The sequence below is a fragment of the Ruditapes philippinarum genome, unplaced genomic scaffold (assembly GCF_026571515.1).
Source record: "Ruditapes philippinarum isolate M1 unplaced genomic scaffold, ASM2657151v2 ctg2314_1_1_1_1, whole genome shotgun sequence".
Lineage (NCBI taxonomy): Eukaryota > Metazoa > Mollusca > Bivalvia > Venerida > Veneridae > Ruditapes > Ruditapes philippinarum.
Genome location: NW_026858538.1, coordinates 116,554 through 136,956, shown reverse-complemented (window position 1 = coordinate 136,956; position 20,403 = coordinate 116,554). Strand labels below are relative to the sequence as shown.

At 34.4% G+C, this 20,403-nt stretch overlaps 1 protein-coding gene across 2 annotated transcripts in view; it reads right to left on the bottom strand.

Annotated features, from left to right (window-relative positions):
• LOC132753530 (uncharacterized) overlaps window positions 1-20,403 on the bottom strand; it is a 105,337-nt gene that overhangs the window by 25,881 nt on the left and 59,053 nt on the right. The window contains exons 7-8 of one of the 2 annotated variants that reach the window (XR_009628975.1): window positions 15,795-15,819; window positions 4,709-4,788 (exon numbers count right to left, since the gene is read on the bottom strand). Coding sequence is in view for 1 of the 2 variants with exons in the window: in XM_060744008.1 (XP_060599991.1) it covers window positions 4,709-4,788 (80 nt within the window). In the remaining variant the exon portion in view is untranslated. The remainder of the gene's footprint in view (window positions 1-4,708; window positions 4,789-15,794; window positions 15,820-20,403) is intronic. The other variant, XM_060744008.1, reaches the window with a different exon arrangement.

Genomic DNA, 20,403 nt, shown 5'->3' with positions numbered 1-20,403 from the left:
GCGGTAAGTAGATAACATGGACAAAAGCTATAGGTGAATGGATAAACTAAAGAATATGCGTAATTACAGAAGCATGTATAACATGTTGCTGTTGGTACCAGTTTTGACTGGATGACTAAATAACCCAGCAGACAGTTTTGTTTTCTTATAAGTCTGGCACAGATTTTAGATGCGCCCATGGCCCTTTGCTGCCGATTTTCCTGCGCCATTCTCATTTTTTTAGCGCCAATGGCGCAAAATCGCGTCCTCGGCAGATCTCTGTGTATACGCTTCGCTTGTTGACATTTAGACTGCATTGAATTGACCTTGAACTTGATCAGCCATTAAATTAATCGTAACAAATAGATGTAGTTTGTTTATTTCAAATGAAAAAATGCACAACAGAAAACATCTTCACTAATAGGGTTTTCGTGTTGGAGACAAGGAAAAACAACGGAGAAGTTAAAAAATTCTGGAAAAAATGTCAAACATGTACGTAATGGATCAAACCTGTTTTGTCAATAAATATCAGAAAGTTATTTTTTACATTTGCATCCATTTAGATTATCGGAGCGTACTTATTATTCAACATTTATATAAAAATGAAGTTGAAAAACAATCCCACCGAATAAAAAAGATGTCATTTATAAATTTTGACTTTTATATCATGCTGACTGTCTTAAGAGACCGTTTCATTAAGCGACCGTTTTGGGTGTTTCCCTTGCCCGGTCGCTTAATACACGTTTGACTGTATCTGACCGGAACAAGACGACTATATGCACATCTCCTCTTAGTATCCCATAAAGTTTCATTGAATTCCAGCCAGTAGTTACAGAGAAGTAGCACGGAAACTATAATTGCTCTTGTTGTATACTGCCTAAGTTATCAAGGGTCATTACTCTAAGTTAAAATGTCTGACCCGAAAAAAGGCGACAATATGCGCATCTCCTCACGGTATTGAAAGTTCCAATAAAGTTTTATTGAATTCCAGCCAGAAGTTGCAGAGAAGTAGCGAGGAAACGAATATTTTTCTATATGGATACTGCGTAACTAATCAAGGGCCATAACTCTGAGTTAAAGTGTCTGACCCCAACAAGGCAATGATATGCGCATCTTCTCTTGGTATTGAAGGTTCCCATAAAGTTTAGTTGAATTCCAGCCATAAGTTGCAGAGAAGTAGCACGGAAACAATTTTTTCTCTATATGCATACTGCATAACTAATCAAGGGCCATAACTCTGAGTTAAAGTGTCTGACAGGAACAAGGCAAAGATATGCGCATCTCCTCTTGGTATTGAAGATTCCCATAAAGTTTCGTTGAATTCCAGCCAGTAGTTGCAGAGAAGTAGCGCGGAAACAATTTTTACTCCATATGCATACTGCATAACTAATCAAGGGCCATAACTCTGAGTTTAAGTGTCTGACTGTAACAAGCGACGATATACGCATCTCCCCTTGGTATTGAAGGTTCCCATAAAGTTTCTTTGAATTCCAGCCAGTAGTTGCAGAGAAGTAGTGCGGAAACAATTTTTACTCTATATGCATACTACATAACTAATCAAGGGCCATAACTCTGAGTAAAAGGGTCTGACCGGAACAAGCTGACGATATGCGCATCTCCTCTTGATATTGATGATTCCCATAAAGTTTCGTTGAATTCCAGCCAGTAGTTGCAGAGAACTACTCCTGAAACGAAATTCGGACGGACGGATGGACGGACGGAAGGACGGATGGACAACGCCAAAACTATATCCCCCTCCCGATTCCATCAGCAGGGGATAAAAAGCTATCAGAGTTATAGGACTTGTGCCAATCATCTTAGATAATCACAGAGAACAAGTATGTGAAGTTTAAATCCATTTCTTTCAGTAGTTATGTAGATACCAGCTTTCACACAAAAACTTAACCAAGAATTTCTAAGCTGAAAAAGGGGCATGATTATGAAATAAAGCAAATCAGAGTTATGGGACTTGTGCCAGGGGGGTGGGGGAGGGAGGCAACGCTTGACTTTTTACTTTTTCTAAAAGCAAACAAAGAAATGTTTGAACAAATCTTAACATCTTAACGTTTCAGGGATGCCGACACTGACAAATGGGTGACTGCATTAGCTCAATTATTCTGCGAATAGTTGAGCTAAAAATGGAAAACAAACCATCACTTGCTTTCACAAGAGTAGTAAAACTCATATACATGTATACCCACTGATCTAATGTAAATAATATAGCCCCTTGATAAATGTAAATGAGATCATATACAGGACACTGTTTATTGATGTATTGATGTCAATGTGACCTTGACCTTTGACCCCTAAAACAACAAGAGGGCAATGATGGCCCTAGATTGCTCACCTGACCCATTGAACTCATTCGAACAATTACCTAGACAAGCATTCTGATCAAGTTTCATGACAGGTGAGTCAAAAATGTGACCACTAGAGTGTTAACAAGGATAATCCATATTTCAGGAGTGTGACATAGTTTTTTACCCAGGTGACCCATATTCGAACTTGACCTAGAATCTCATCAAAACAAACTTTCAGACCAATTTCCAGGATACTTGGATCAAAACAGTAGCCACTAGAGTGTTAACAAGATTTTTCTATTTTTAGCTCTGGTGACCTAGTTTTTCATGTGAGATGACCCATGTTCGAACTCATCCGAGCAATTACCTAGACAAGCATCCTGACCAAGTTTGAGGATAATTGAGTCAAAAATGTGACCACTAGAGTGTTAACAAGGTTTTTCCATATTTTGGCGGTGTGACCTGGTTTTTTATCCGAGATGACCTATGTTCGAACTTGACCTAGATATCATCAAAACAAACTTTCAGACCAATTTACAGGACATTTGGGTCCAAACAGTAGCCACCAAAGTGTTAATAAGATATTTTTATTGTTAGCTCCGGTGACCTAGTTTTTCATCCAAGTTGACCCATGTTCTAACTCATTCTATCTATTACCTAGACAACCATCCTGACCAAGTTTGATGATGATTGAGTAAAAAATGTGACCGCTAGAGTGTTAATAAGGTTTTTCTATTTTTAGCTCCTGTGACCTAGTTTTTCATCTGAGATGCCCCATGTTTAAAATCATCCGAGCTATCACCTAGACAAGCATCCTGACCAAGTTTGATGATGATTGAGGCAAAAATGTGACCACTAGAGTGTTAACAAGGTTTTTCTATTTTTAGCTCCGGTGACCTAGTTTTTCATCCGAGATGACCCATGTTCAAACTCATCCGAGCTATCACCTAGACAAGCATCCTGACCAAGTTTGATGATGATTGAGGCAAAAATGTGACCGCTAGAGTGTTAACAAGGTTTTTCTATTTTTAGCTCCAGTGACCTAGTTTTTCATCTGAGATGACCCATGTTCGAACTCATCCGAGCTATCACCTAGACAAGCATCCTGACCAAGTTTGATGATGATTGAGGCAAAAATGTGACCGCTAGAGTGTTAACAAGGTTTTTCTATTTTTAGCTCCTGTGACCTAGTTTTTCATCCGAGATGACCCATGTTCGAACTCATCCGAGCTATCAACTAGATAAGCATCCTGACAAAGTTTGATGATGATTGAGGCAAAAATGTGACCGCTAGAGTGTTAACAAACAAGTGTGGACGGACGACGGACATTCAACGATCCTAAAAGCTCACCCTGAGCTGGCTCAGGTGAGCTAATAAAGGTCATCTTCCGGGTACTGGCCAAGGCCAATGCACCTATGATGTTTATCCCAATTTAGGGTTCAGTCCATTCATCTATCTGTCACTATGACAAATCACTATCTTGCTAGGCCCAGGCGTTCTAATGTTATTGATTGGAAAGGTTTTGGTCTATGACCAACCAACTGATAAGTGCAAAGCAATAATTACCCCCACTTCTTCAAAGGGGGGCATATTAATAGACTTCTCAACTTTAATATTGGATGAATTACCATGTTCACTTGTTATGTGGAACAGTTTCTTTATTTGTAAACACACAAGGAAAAGTTTAATAAAAATTTTCACACCTCTACTTAAACGTGGCTCTTTCACATTTTGATGATCTGCTTAAATAAGAGCCTTCTACACTTCTGTTGTCCAGCACACAACCAAAACAAAGCTGGAAACGGTAAACAAAGTTTCTAAACATACATTTTTAAAGAATCCGCTTGTTTCTTACATTCTAACATTTTTTTTCATCATTTTGGATGCAATTTCTATAAGTTGCTACAATGTGGAGTGCCATCTTTTATGATTTCACTACCAGAAAGTTAATATCTGCCCATATTTAAACAAACTCTGTGAATCATTCTTTGTGTTGAGCCATAGAAGAGGTTAAGACAATGTTACATGCACCATTAAGTCAACAAAAACTTTATGGTAGAGAAACCACTCAAGATATGTCTTAAGTTGTGAAAAAAAAAAAAGTTAGTATTTGTTAAAATAGTAGCAACATCATTTGGGGGAAGTTTCATTTTGAAAATGCATTAAAAATTAATGCGAAAAAATGTTCTACATGCTAAAGCATTTTTTCGGTTTTCAAAAAACAAGCAAGTTCTTTAAAAAATGGATATTTTTAGAAACTGTGTTTATCTTTTTCAGCTTTATTTTGGTCAAGGGCTCTGCAACATAAGTGTTTAAGGTTCTCATTAAAACAGATCACCAAATTGTTAGAGAGCCAGTATTATAGTAGGGGTGTAACACCTCTTGTTACTAAATGTAAATCTACATTGATTTGAAATTCAGTATTTACCTGTGGATCATTCTGGCAAAGGCTTTGGATGTATCGGCACTCTGGGGACAATCGCCTATGTTCTGTGAAAGGGCTATCGTCTGTAAATAAACTTTTCCTGATTACTTATTTTGACAAGATGAATCAGAGTATTTAAACAATTTTGATGGATGTATACGTACATACAGAGATAAAAAGGTAGATACATAATGCTAAATTCAATAATATGACCCTCTATGGCAAGAATAAATTAAACACATCCACAAATAACAAAACTATGGCAAAAAGTAGAAAAAAAATCAAAGCATTGTTATGTCTAAGTATGACAATAATACATCTATTTATAACAAAGAAAAAGCCAATTATAGCTAATTTCAGCAAAATTAAAGGATTTCAAATATTGACAGTCAAGGTCATTTATTGGTCAAAGTCAAATTTCTTCTTAAATGAATTTAATGCTTAATGAGTCCAAATCAAGTTCAAAACATGAGCCGTGTCATGACAAAACCAACATAATGGGTTTGCGACCAGCATGGATCCAGACCAGCCTGCGCATCCATGCAGTCTGATCAGGATCCATGCTGTTCGCTATCAGTTTCTCTACTTGTAATAGAGTTGGTAAGCGAACAGCATGGATCCTGATCAGACTGCGCAGATGCGCAGGCTGGTCTGGATCCATGCTGGTCGCAAACCCATTATGTTGGTTTTGTCGTGACCTGGCTCACATTATGATTCACGACAAAATACACGCTATTCTCTTTAAAATAAGCTTCGCATGCGTCAGACATCATGTTATTGGTATTCAAGTTTGAGATCTATTTGAATATTTTATCTTACTTTATTGAACTTTTATAGAAATGTTCAGGTTAGATTGTTTCACCCATTTTTTTATTGTATTTATTCATCATATTTGCATTTTTTACAGCTGTGTTATTATTGACGCCATACATTATAAACAAAATCAAAGCACAGAAGGCGCTGAATTTGTTTGGGTCTCAGAATGTCAGAAAGGTGAAGGTTGTGAGATTATAAACCAATTTGTTTTTGTATAGTGCCACCAATGCTTTTCAGCGTTTTAATTGTAGTAAATTGGCTATAAGACTAATTGCAACACTAATATTTAATCCAATGTTTATTTGACTTAAACAATTTGAAAAAAAAAATAATAGGGACCTAACTCTGCCAAAAATCATCAAACCATTGTCCAAATTCAAACTTGACCTGTGCATTCCTTTGACATATCCATATGTCAAATTTGAGTTGAATATGTAGCGCTTACTGTTGGGGAGATAATGAATAGAAACTGAAAATTTCATAATATTTTCAAAGTGAAAGGGGCATTACTCTGCCAAAAATCATTGAACCATGACCAAATTTGATCTTGACCTGTGCATTCCTTTGAAGTATCCATATGTCAAATTTGAGTTGAATGTGTAATACCGTTGGGGAGATAATGAACAGACACTGAAAATTTCATATAAAAAGGGGTATAACTCTGCCAAGAATCATCAAACCATGACCAGATTTAAACTAGACCTGTATTTTCTCATGACATATCCATATGTCAAATTTGGGTTGAATGTGTAATACCGTTATGGAGATAATGAACGGAAACTGAAAATTTCATATTATTTTCAAAGTAAAAAGGGCATAACTCTGCCAAAAATCATCGAACCATGACCAAGTTCAAACTTGACCTGTGCATTCCTTCGACATATCCATATGTCAAATTTGAGTTGAATATGTAACACTTACTGTTGGGGAGATAATGAACAGAAACTGAAAATTTCATATTATTTTCAAAGTGAAAGGGGCATAACTCTGCCAAAAATCATCTAACCATGACCAAAGTTTAATTCAAACTTAATTTCTCAAGACATATCCATATGTCAAATTTGAGTTGAATGTGTAATACCGTTATGGAGATAATGAATGGAAACTGAAAATTTCATATTATTTTCAAAGTAAAAGGGGGCATAACTCTGCCAAAAATCATTGAACCATGACCAAAGTTTAATTCAAACTTGACCTGTATTTTCTCATGACATATCTATATATCAAGTTTGAGTTGAATGTGTAATACGTTTGGAGAGATAATGAACAGAAACTGAAAATTTCATATTATTTTCAAATTAAAAGGGGCATAACTCTGCCAAAAATCATTGAACCATGACCAAATTCAAACTTGACCTGTATTTTCTCATGGCATATCCGTATGCCAAATTTGAGTTGAATGTGTGCAACCATTACTAAGATAATGAACGGAAACTGATGATGATAGAATGACGGAAGGACGCAATGACGGAACAGGGTAACACTATATGCCCAAGCCATTATATGGTGGGGGCATAAAAGTTCAATCTAAATTACTTCTGCACCATTATCTTAGACATTAGTAGCTTGTCTCAGGAAAATGGTGGACTTTGCAGGCATCTTAGCTTGAAACTGATAACAATTGCTGATTGGCTTATCACTGTGACCACTGCCAGCTTGATTGACAGTAGCGTAATGTCAATTGTCAGACATTTGAACTCTAAGTGCAAAATTGACCTTCAGCAAGCATAGCTGTGGCATAGGTTCTGTTCTGCACACTGCTTTGGTGAGATGAACATGTTATCCAAGTTGGAAAAAACCCTTCATGGGGTACAAGATTTATAAAGCAGAAATACAACTGTCTGATCTTTGACCTTCAGGTAACCTTGACCTTGAGACTACACAGTGGCATCTGTGAGTTCTACACATAGCCTTGAAGTGGTATAGGATTTTTAGAACTTAGGACACAATGCTAGATATCTTAACATATTTTTAGAACTTGGACACAATGCTAGATATCTTAGCTCTTGGCACTGCAAGACTGAAACGTGTCTTCTCATACAAGATTATATAAACTTGAGGCGGGGCCAACATTTTCCAAAGGGGCATAATTTAAATATCAGTTTTGTAGAAGCCAACAAGGCAATGCTGTTGTAACATGTCATATATCTTAACTCTATGCATTGTAATTTCACAAAATAAGACTTAAATGTGTTTTCCTTCACCAAAATATATTATCTTAGTGACCACTGGAGCGGGACCAATATTGACCTATGGGGCATGATTAATACCAGTTATTTTGTGGTCCACAAAATGATGTTACAAGCCAAATATCTAAGCTCTGGGCATTGTAATCTCACACAATAAGTCTCCTATAAATGTCTTTATTAATCAAATAACCCCTTGTTAACATTATCAAAACCAAAATATACATTCACCTTATAATGTATGATATTATTTTTTATTTGAAAATAAAATGACGTAGAAGGTTTAAACTCAGAGTTAGTGTTATATTTAATTTTAAAGTAGATAAAACATTTATGTTATACCCTGGGGCGGGGCCAATATTGAACAGAGGGGCATGATTCATATCATTTTTATAAAGGTCATTAAGATAATTCTACATATTAAATATCTAAGCGCTTGGCATTGTAGTTTCACACAGTAAGATTTGGATAAGTGTACCTATAAAAGTTTATATAAATCAAGTGACCCCTAGGGCGGGCGGGCAATATTGAACCAAGGGGAATGATTCGTATCAGTTTTGTAAATGTTAACAAGGCAATGCTGCAATTGCTTAATAACTAAGCTCTTGAAATTGTAGTTACATACATTGAAACTTAAATGTGTTTTCCTAAACAAGTCTATATAAATCAATTTATCCTCTAAATTGAGTGATGCAAAATAATTAAGTGTGACCTTGACCTGAGAAAGGTCAAACCTGCACTCTGCACAGCATCTCATTATTGTTAACATTTCTGCAAAGTAGTTTTTTTTCTTTAACTGGTTCAAAAGATACAGACTGGAAACGAAAACTGCTAATGGACAGACAGAAGAAAAGGTGCATAAAATTACATGCCAAAATTTGTTTGGGCGTATAAAAAATGGAAGCCATAGTTATGTTACTTGCCAAGGTCATGTACTTTGCATTATTAAGTCCGTAAATTATGAAGCCATTGGTAAATGTAGAACTTTAGACATGTTACATCCAACTTGCCTCCTAAACCTCAACCTCGTATGAACAAAAAGACAGATGGCTGAATTACTATATGCCCGGGGCATAAAAAAATCATTTTTGTAACAATTATCTGTCTAAGTAAATGAGGAAGGCATTGTCTGGCAAGGTACTTGTGTTGTGACTGAAATATTTTTCCTTCAATACAAGCACCTCACACAATTACATTGGTATCCCTGCTCAAAAGATTTAGAAATCAGGAATTTCCATACTTCATCTCAAAACTACCTCATGTTAATTGTTAAATTCTTATCTAAACTTGTACAATAAACATGCTATTATAATAATCTAACAACCTATAGATTTAACCTGCTGAATTGGTGTAACTGATATGCCCTGCTTTGAATTTATAACACAAGGGATAAAAAATACAAACATTTGAGCTACCAACAGTATAGAGCCCAGTGCCAGACTCCATATATGTGCTATATATACTGGTGGTATTTAAAGGATAATAAATTCTGCAGGTTAAAGAGTACAAGATAACAAGAGGGCCATGATGGCCCTGAGTCGCTCACCAGAAACAACTGCTAGTGTTGGAAATTATCCATTGTCAATATTTTCTAATATATTAAATTTGAGCACAGAATATCTTTAAACAATAATTTGAAGAAATGCTATGACCTGGGGCATTTAAGCTTTAGCTTAAACAGAGCCAATCAAATTAATATGAGCAAACTTGATTAAAGACTACCTTAGAATGCTACAAAGTTTGGGTGATCATCCATCAATTATTTCAGTAGGAGAGGTTGTTCAAAGGTTTTTTTTGTTTTTTTTTAGCTTTAGCGGCCCCTAAAAGGGACCAATCAAATTAATATGAGCAAACTTGATAAAAGACTACTAAGAATGCTACAAACAAAATTTGGTAATCATCTGTCCATTAGTTCTGTAGGAGACGTTTAAAGGTATTTCTATTTTTAGCTTTAGCGGCCCTTAAAAGGGGCCAATCAAATTAACATGAGCAAACTTGATAAAACACTACCTAAGAATGCTACAGACAAAGTTTTGTGATCATCCATCAATAAATTCTGTAGAAGCAGACATTTAAAGGTTTTTCTATTTTTAACTTTGAGCAGCCCTTAAAAGGGGTCAAACAAATTAATATGAGGAAACTTGTTATAAGACTACCCAAAAATGCTACAGACAAAATTTGGTGATCATCCATCAATTAGTTCTGTAGAAATAGACATTTAAAGGTATTTCTATTTTTAGCTTTAGCAGCCCCTAAAAGGGGCCAATCAAATTAATATGAGCACACTTGATAAAAGACTACCCAAGAATGCTACAGACAAAGTTTGGTGATATGATCCATCAATTAGTTCTGTGAGAAGAAGATGTTTAAAGGCTTTCTATTTTTAGCCCTACAGAGACCCCTAAAAGGGGCTAATCAAATTACCCGGTAATATGGGCAAACATGATAAAAGATTGCCTAAGAATGCTACAGACAAAGTTTGGTCATCATCCATCCATTAGTTCTCTAATAGAAGATGTTTAAAGGTTTTTCTATTTTTTAAGCGCTGTTGACCCCTTAAAGGGGCCAATTGGAATGACATGAGCAAATTTAAGTGTGACTGTCACAAGGATGCTACAGACCTAATTTGATGTAAATCTGCCAAGCAATTTCAGAGAAGAAGATGATTGTTGACGCATGACGACGGATGCCGGAGCATCCCCCTTTGATACTAATAGCTCACCCTGAACCTTCGGTTCTGGTGAGCTAAAAAGCAGAAGCTTGGGACAAATGTTAGACTATAAATCATAAATACATGCAGCAACTAAAACACTGTAATACATGCTGTGCTGAGATGAAAATAGTTAGTAATTGAAACATGAAATGTTAAATGTTAAAAATGTTTCTAATGATCGATACAGCTTTTAAAGTACTACAGGAGATCTTCACAGTTTTATAAAACATATATCTAATACAGTCTGCATGATAAATACTGACAAGCAGGGTTTGAATTAATTAAATGAATTCAAGCGCAAAAGCATGTACATTTTGTAATTATTAATAAAATGATTTTTTTTAAATGAAATTATAATGAGATAACATGTTTATTGATAATACATAATATATAACAGAGGTAAGAGAAATACATAAATCATTTATGCTAAAAGTTGTATATTTTGAAAAAGCAAAGCTTTGCAAATGCAAGAAAAAGTCAAATTCTAGGCCTGGACAATTTTTAAACAAACTTTAATTATTAGATAATTATGATTTACCCACTATTATATCAGTGCAATAACATGCAGTTTACACTCAGATACATGCAGTGAGGTATTTGCATTACTGATTGATTGATTGATTGATTGATTAATTGATTGATTGATGTAGAAAATTAGCATAATTTGTGATTCTAGACCAAATACTTTTCATGTTACAACAAATCTGTCAGGACCTTATGGATTTAAAATGCGAGTTAATATTAAATTGTCGAATTATTTATTTTAAATATCAAACTTTATCACTTAGACATTTTTCTGTATAAGAACAAAAAATCATCACAATGATCACATATGCCCTAAAGTTATGTTAAGGTAGACCATGGGTAATGCATTACCTCCATTTTGAAGAGTATTCAAATAGGCTAAAATCGCTTGCAAACTACATTGAAATTGAGGGGCGTTGGTTCAAACCCCAGAAGGGGTAACTTTTTTTTCTTCCTTTTTTCATTTTAACATTATTCATGTATCACTCTGGTCCCTTATGGAAGAAAAAAGGGTTTGATTTAAATTATATAATTATTGTAGATATTTATTTGCTAAATAATGCCAAAATTTATAGCAAATATGATACCAGATATTTTCAAAGTTTAATAAAATAAAAACTACACGGTAAAAGTATTTTATATTTCGCATGATCATCCAATATACCTTTAAGAAAATTTAGGCAAACTTTGAAAACAGCCCCTCATTATGGTGAATTTTAGGAATATTTTGAATAAGACATTTTAGATAGGGAAATGGTAAAATTAGTGTTTAAAGTGGGTGGGGTAGGGTAACATTTTTATATATATTTAGAACATTTTGTTTAGAAACAAACATTTTGTTTGTGTTATGTGTTACCTGAATGTTATTATTTGTTTCTTAACAATGAGCAATAGAAAAACATTTTTATAATGATGATATTACAGATTACTAATAGAGTTTCCTCATTTCTGAAAATAAGCCCTTCTAATGGCAATTAAAGTCTTAGTTCAGAAATATATCCATAACTCATAAACCACACGGTTAATTGATTTAAATTTTGCATACAGGTGACCTTGAAGACATATAACTATGTTGTCAATTTTACAGTTCCTTATGGTTCCCATTACCCATGGTCTACCTTAAGGACAAGAACATATTTTCTATTCAATTTAAGTGTGACATTGATATTATGAGCTACAAACCTTGTTTTTACACCAGACACAATATGTGCTCAATGTGCCCAACATAACTCAATGTGCCCAACATTAATGTATACATGTAATTATTTCAAAATCCATTCATCAAGGACAATGGCATGGACTGGAAATGACTATATTACGATTTTGAATTTGAATTTGAGCTTGAGATTCTTGCATAAAAACATTGCCATCTAATGTTCAATAAGACTTATTAGTTATTTTAAAATCCATCCAGAAATGACGAATTTTTTTACCTGACAATCCAAATTTATTAAAAATTGATGTTAAGACTTTGACCTTGACCTTTAGGCTGGGACCTGATTCTTGTGCTGATGTGTAACCAATATAAGCCAAGTAATTATAAAATACATCTAGGAATGACAGAATTTTTGTTAGGACATAAATATCAATGCACTTTTATTTTATCATTTATTATTTTCAAGTTAAGCCTGACTTGACCTTTGACCGACATTCAAGGACATGCAACACATTTTCTCAATTAGTCAATATTAAAACCATAACAAGGAACATCGCAATGCGATGCAACCAGGTTTTCAGCAAAATATTTCACAGAAGCTTTGTCATGAAGGGGCATTTGTTTTTAATTGAACTTTTAGGAGGAATTATGGCTTTTTTAATATTCCTCAAACAAAAATGATTGAGAAATTTTATGTTGTCTATTCGCCTTTTTTTCCCAAATATTTTAGAAAGGTAAACAGTACTTTATTTTTGCATTTTTGCGTCTCTTGTCATTTTCTTTTGTCAACAATATTGGCGTGTGGTGTTTTGTGCGATATCAAGAAAAGTATGTTCACAATTTTAAAAAAATACTTGAATGATGTCTTGGAAGAAACATGGGAATTTAGTGAGCGCCAGGGCACGTGATGACAAAGCTTCTGTGAAAGTTTGGTCAAAATCCATTGAGAAATGTAGGAGAATTTGCGCACTGTAGAAATTGTTCACTATATATTCTGTATAAGGAAAAAATATACAAAGGGCCATAATTCGGTCAAATATTATCCAATCACAAAACCTCGACAATATGTGCCAGGCACTTGATAACAAAGCTTCTAAGAAAGTTTGGTCAAAATCCGTTGAGAAATGTAGGAGGAGTTGAGCACAGAAGAAATTGTTCTCTAAATATTCTGTATAAGGAAAAAATATACAAAGGGCCATAATTCGGTCAAATATTATCCAATCACAAAACCCCGACAATATGTGCCAGGCACTTGATAACAAAGCTTCTAAGAAAGTTTGGTCAAAATCCGTTGAGAAATGTAGGAGGAGTTGCGCACAGAAGAAATTGTTCACTATATATTCTATATAAGGAAAAAAAAACAAAGGGCCATAACTAGGTCAAATATATATACCAATTGCAAAACCCTGGCAATATGTGACAGGGCACTTGATGACAAAGCTTCTGAGAAAGTTTGGTCAAAATCCGTTGAGAAATGTAGGAGGAGTTGCGCACAGAAGAAATTGTTCACTATATATTTTATATGAGGAAAAAAACAAAGGGCCATAATTAGGTCAAATATTATCTAATCGCAAAACCCCGACAATATGCGCCAGGGCACTTGATGACAAAGCTTCTGTGAAAGTTTGGTCAAAATCTGTTAAGAAATGTAGGAGGAGTTGCGCACAGAAGAAATTGTTTACGCCCGCCCGCCCGCCCGCCCGCCGACATACCTCAATCTAATAACCAGTTTTTTTCCTTCGGAAAACCTGGTTAAAAAATCTGGAAAAGGGGAAATTCCAAAGAAGCAATGAAATCAACGAATTACATGAAAATTGCAGACTTGGTTTGTTTGAGTATGTTCATGAGGGATAACTGAAAAATGCAACATCCCTTACACCCCCTAGTACCAGCTGAAGTGGGATTCAATTATAAATACGTTATGTGCCAAAATCAATGATCCCATAAGACCAGAAAACTAGAACAACACATGAAGTACAGGGCAACTTTTTACACACAGCACTCAACACCATAAAAATTTAGAAAAAGGGGAGATCACACAGAAACTATACAATTATCAAAATATAAACCACACTTTTGGGACATAAAAACCAGTCATCAAAAACTTACCTCCCTTTATTTTTCAATTGATTCTGTTTGTCTATTACATACTGATTTAAAGTATTATTATCATTTTTTTCTGGGTTGTGTGCGATCTGTAAGGAAATTAATTTTGCAAACTGAACGAGAGTGAATAGTTATGAAAGAAAAGTGGGAAAAAAGGGTCTGAATAATTACATAGGAGTATTCTTCTTTATGGCATGAACTTACCCTTCCTGGATGTCTTATATGACTTATGACCATACTTAGGTGAGAATTCGGATCATTCCTATATCACAATATAAATTTCAAATATCATGTCAAAAATATTTATTTGTTAAAAAAACATATGTATATGTTTATATACTACAAATAAGCTCACAACAATTATATGGTTTTACAAACACATTTTAATGTCAAACCTTGGTATCATCTGTTTATTAAAGATTAGTAAGAGAAACCTCTGGCATATCTATAGAAGACATTTTAAAGACTCTCTACTGATATATTTATATACCCATTTTATTAAGTTCCACCATTGTTTTCTTGTTTAGGTTTCACACATTTTTGTACATGGGCACTTTAAGCTGCTTTACATTGAATGGCACAAATGTGACATACTGAAAACTAATCACAGCTGTTCAAACACATCCACATATTTATTCCACAAAGCTTAGCTGGTGCTAGAGGGCATGGACTGTATCTTGCACTTAACACTACCATCCATAAATAGGCTCAATCAAACATAGAGCCTCCCACATTTTCAATTTTGCTGTTTTGGGCATTTAACTTTTAGTATTCTTGCATATCTACCGTTTACACCTGTGCTAGAAAACCCTGTCTTACCCCATGTAAGACAAGTCGCGTTCTTTAAATGACATGATTGCCTCAAGTATTTTATGAATGAATTGCGTTCTAAGGATGACGTCACTTAACCGTTATGAATGAAGTTGTAAGTTCATACGCTACTATAAGAAAAAGGTGCATAATGAGAATATCGGCAGAGCCTCGTTAACGCTGTAAACAGTCACCCTCGAGCTAAATATTCCGTTCTGTACCAGCAGCCGGTGTAAGATTCATATAATCAGTGTTTTCACTATTTTGTATATTGATAAATTTTATACTTTTACATTTATTACAAATCAATTCAAATATGATACCTATGTATGTCAAAGTATAACTGTGTAATTAAATATGAGAGAGAAAAAACAATTTCATTAATACTCCTACAGCATATTAAGTTTATTTTACTCTTAATTTGAAAAATAATTTGAGACTTTTTGGATAGAAACTGAATCTAGTTTATGTTAAAATTAAGTTTTTCTCCATCTTTTTAACCCTGCCACAAACCTAACATATTACACATGTTGATTTTTTTCTTAATGATGCTTACTATTGACCAATGAAACTTTTTTTTAATCTATAAGAAAAGACTTAAAGATAAAGAGAAATTTGGGATAACTGCTGAAAGCTTGACAAATTAGTAGATTATAGTCAGGCCATCCTCATATAGCAGAAACATTACAATAAAATACACAATCATACATTTAACATACACAGATGTACATTTCAGAATGAAGCTTACACATTACATTGATGGTTAATTTATATCACCTTTGTGCTGAATGACATCTTTTCACTAAAAAACATAAGAACTTAGATATGAAATATATGAAATATAAAGTTAAATGAAATATATGAAATATAAAGTTAAATGAAATATATGAAATATAAAGTTAAATGAAATATATGAAATATAAAGTTGAATGAAATATGAAGTTAAAAGAAATATAAAGTTAAATGAAATATGAAGTTAAATGAAATATGAAGATAAATGAAATATAAAGTTAAATGAAATATGATTCAGAAGTTAAACATGCTGATATTGAGAATATACGGTTTAAGACTTACTTTTATGTAAAAGAAGAAAAAAGATTTCAAATCTCAGTAACTTTAAAGTGGATTAGTCTACTGTGAGTGGGCACATATTAGTAAGTATTTCAAATATTGATAACAAGAGGGCCATGATGGCCCTGAAGTCGCTCACCTGTATATAGGCCCCCCAGAGCGGGGCCAGTTTAAACCCCAGGGCTTTAATTTGAACAAACTTGGTAGACACCCATTATTTCATGCTAAACATCTAAGGTCTAGCTCGTTGAGTTTTTTTGTTTTTTTTTAATTTAAGTTTAAACTATACACATATAGCTAAAAGCAATGACACCCCTAGGGCGGGGCAAGTTTTGACCCCAGGGCTTTTATTTGATCAAACTTTGAAGACACTCACTAGAAGATGTTTCATGCTTAATATCCAAACTCTAGCTATTTGTTTTTTTTTTTAAATAAGATTTTTAAGTTTTTGCTATACACATATAAGGAAAATCAATGTCCCCCTGGGGAGGGCCAATTTTGACCCTAGGGCTTTTATTTGAACAACCTTTGAAGACACTAACTGGAAGATGTTTCGTGTTTAATATCTTAACTCTAGCTATTTGGGTTTTTTCAAAGAAGATTTTTTTAAAGAAGAAAAAAGATTTCAAATCTCAGTAACTTTAATGTGGATTAGTCTACTGTGAGTTGGCACATATTAGTAAGTATTTCAAATATTGATAACAAGAGGGCCATGATGGCCCTGAAGTAGCTCACCTGTATATAGGCCCCCCAGAGCGGGGCCAGTTTAAACCCCAGGGCTTTTATTTGAACAAACTTGGTAGACACCCATTAAAAGATATTTCATGCTAAACATCTAAGGTCTAGCTCGTTGAGTTTTTTAAAAAAAAATTTTTTAAGTTTTAACTATACACATATAGCTAAAAGCAATGACACCCCTAGGGCGGGGCAAGTTTTGACCCCAGGGCTTTTATTTGATCAAACTTTGAAGACACTCACTAGAAGATGTTTCATGCTTAATATCCAAACTCTAGCTATTTATTTATTTTTTTTTAAATGAGATTTTTAAGTTTTTGCTATACACATATAAGGAAAATCAATGTCCCCCTGGGGAGGGCCAATTTTGACCCTAGGGCTTTTATTTGAACAACCTTTGAAGACACTAACTGGAAGATGTTTCATGCTAAATATCTTAACTCTAGCTATTTGGGTTTTTTCAAAGAAGATTTTTTTAAGCTTTTGCTATACACATAAATAAAATCAATGACCCCTGGGGCAGGGCCAATTTTGACCTAAGGGCTTTTATATGAACAAACTTTGTAGACACTCACTAGAAGATGTTTCATGCTTAGTATCTAAACTCTAGCTATTTGTTTGTTTTCAAAGAAGGTTTTTTTTAAAGATTTTGCTTTACACATATAAGGAAAATCAATGACCCCCGGGGCAGGGCAAATTTTGACCCCAGGCCTCTTATTTGAACAAATTTGGTAGACACCCATTAGAACATCTTTAATGCTAAATATCTTAGCTCTAGCTCTTTGGGTTCTTTAAAAGAAGATTTTATAAGTTTTTACTATATGCATATAGGGAAAATCAATGAACCCTGGGGCCGGGCTAATTTTGACCCTAGGGCTTTTATTTGAACAAACTTGATAGACACTCATAAGAAATGTTTCATGCTAAATATCTTAGATCTAGCTCTTTAATGGGTTCTTTTAAAGAAGATTTTATAAGTTTTTACTATATGCATATAGGGAAAATCAATGACCCCCTGGGGCCCGGCCAATTTTGACCCCAGGGCTTTTATTTGAACAAACTTGGTAGACACCCATTAGAAGATGTTTCATGCTAAATATCTTAGCTCTAGCTCTTTGGGTTCTTTCAAAGAAGATTTTTTAAGTTTTTACTATATGCATATAGGGAAAATCAATGACCCCTGAGGCGGGGCCAATTTTGACCCCAGGGCTTTTATTTGAACAAATAACACTCACTAGAAGATGTTTCATGCCAAATATCTAAGCTCTACCTCTTTGGGTTTTTTAAAAGAAGATATTTTAAGTTTTTCTATCGGTTGCCATGGCAACCAGAGTTCTACATTGAATTAAATTCTTTGAACAATTTTTAAAGGTGACCACCAAAGGAACATTCCTGTGAAGTTTGGATGAAATTGGCTCAGCAGTTTATGAGGAGATGTCATTTAAAGTAAAAGTTTACGGACGGCGGACGCTGGCGGACAGACAGAGGACGCCAGACGGACGGACGCCGGACGAAAAGTGATCACGAAAGCTCACCCTGTCACTTTGTGCCAGGTGAGCTAAAAATACAGAAATAATCTAACTGAAGTAATATGTAGACTTACACATAGTTACATGTGTATGATAAATAATAGTAGAATTTTAGCAAACCCTTAATGAAAATTACTTTGAAAATCAAACATCTATGATATTAGTCAATAAATAAAGGAGATAGATAAGACACAATAGTAAGTTTGGATGAAGCGTGAATGAGCAGTCTAAAAATAATTGTGAGCTCATAAATACATTAACTAGAAATGTGTCCATAGGACACGGATGCCCCCACACGCCACTGTTCTGTCAATCTTATGACTCTAGGTCAAATATTTTTTGGACTACATGTGCCACAAGTTGAAAACTAAAAATCAACAAAGGGCCATAATTCTGTTAAATTTGGTCACAGCAATAATTCCTTACTTTAAAACCATCTACACATTAAGGTTGTTCATCCCTGTAAGTTTAAGCAAAATCTGCCATTTGGTTTAAGAGGAGTTGCATTCACAAAATTTCTACATAGTATATAGTGAAAAAATCAACAAAGGGCCATAATTCTGTAAAATTTGGTCGCAGCGAAAATTCCTTCCTTTACTACCATCTACACCTTAAGATTGTTCATCCCTGTAAGTTAAAGCAAAATCTGCCACCCGGTTTAAGAGGAGTTGCGTTCACAAAATTTCTACATAGTATATAGTGAAAAATCAACAAAGGGCCATAATTCTGTAAAATTTGGTCGCATCAAAAATTCCTTCCTTTACTACCATCTACACCTTAAGGTTATTCATCCCTGTAAGTTTAAGCAAAATCTGCCATCCGGTTTAAGAGGAGTTGCGGTCACAAAATTTCTACATAGTATATAGTGAAAAAATCAACAAAGGGCCATAATTCTGTTAAATTTGGTCGCAGCAAAAATTCCTTCCTTTACTACCATCTACACATTAAGGTTGTTCATCCCTGTAAGTTAAAGCAAAATCTGTCATCCGGTTTAAGAGGAGTTGCGTTCACAAAATTTCTATATCGTATCTAGTAAAAAAATCAACAAAGGGCCATAATTCTCTTAAATTTGGTCACAGCAAAAATTCCTTCCTTTACTACCATCTACATATTAAGGTTGTTCATCCCTGTAAGTTTAAGCAAAATCTGCCATCCGGTTTAAGAGGAGTTGCGTTCACAAGATTTCGGGACATACGGACGGACGGACTGACGGACGGACAGACGGACAAGTGCAACGCTATATGCACCCACATTGTGGGGGCATAAAAATTTGCATTCCTCGATATGATAATTGCAAAGCAGAGAGTAACTGCCACAATGCTGATTATGTTTAATACAAAACAACAAAAATATATAATGGTGATAATTTGTGCAAAGTTTTTTTTAAAAAAAATTCAAACATGAAATGCAGACTAAAATTGTTACATTTGACCTTAAATAGTGAATTTGACCTTGTGGGGTAGAGCCTAGTTTTTGCACACCTTCACTTTGGCAGTAGCAACTTTTTTATTTGGCTCTGCACATCTCATAATGGTGACTATTTGTGCTAAGTTATTTTCAAACTTGTTATTAGTTTAAAAGTTATAAAGGACACAAAATGCTGACTTACTATATTTTTTAAAATGGACCTTTAAACAAACTAAAACATAAGTCAACATCAACCAGTGGGTCATGACAAAAGCTCAACTTTATTTTATTTTTTTTCTCCAAAAAAGCAGAGCTAAAAATAGCATCATGGTTACTGTGCAGTTAGAAATTTGCTAAGATAAAAAAACTAAGCATAAGCATGAGGCAAAAGTGCAAATACATTATCAATATATATATAAACCTAAGAATGCTTGAACAAAATTTAAGAAGCCAAACCTGGGAGTGCACATATGTGAAATCAGACCAGGTTTTATACTGTTGGCTGATCATCTCTATTTATATTATTCCCCTCATCAAACAGATTGGACAGTCAAGTATAACATAGCACAATATAATATGCATATGCTCACACTTTATGATATAAGATATGATGTCAATAAGCCAAATGACCCGAGAATATTACT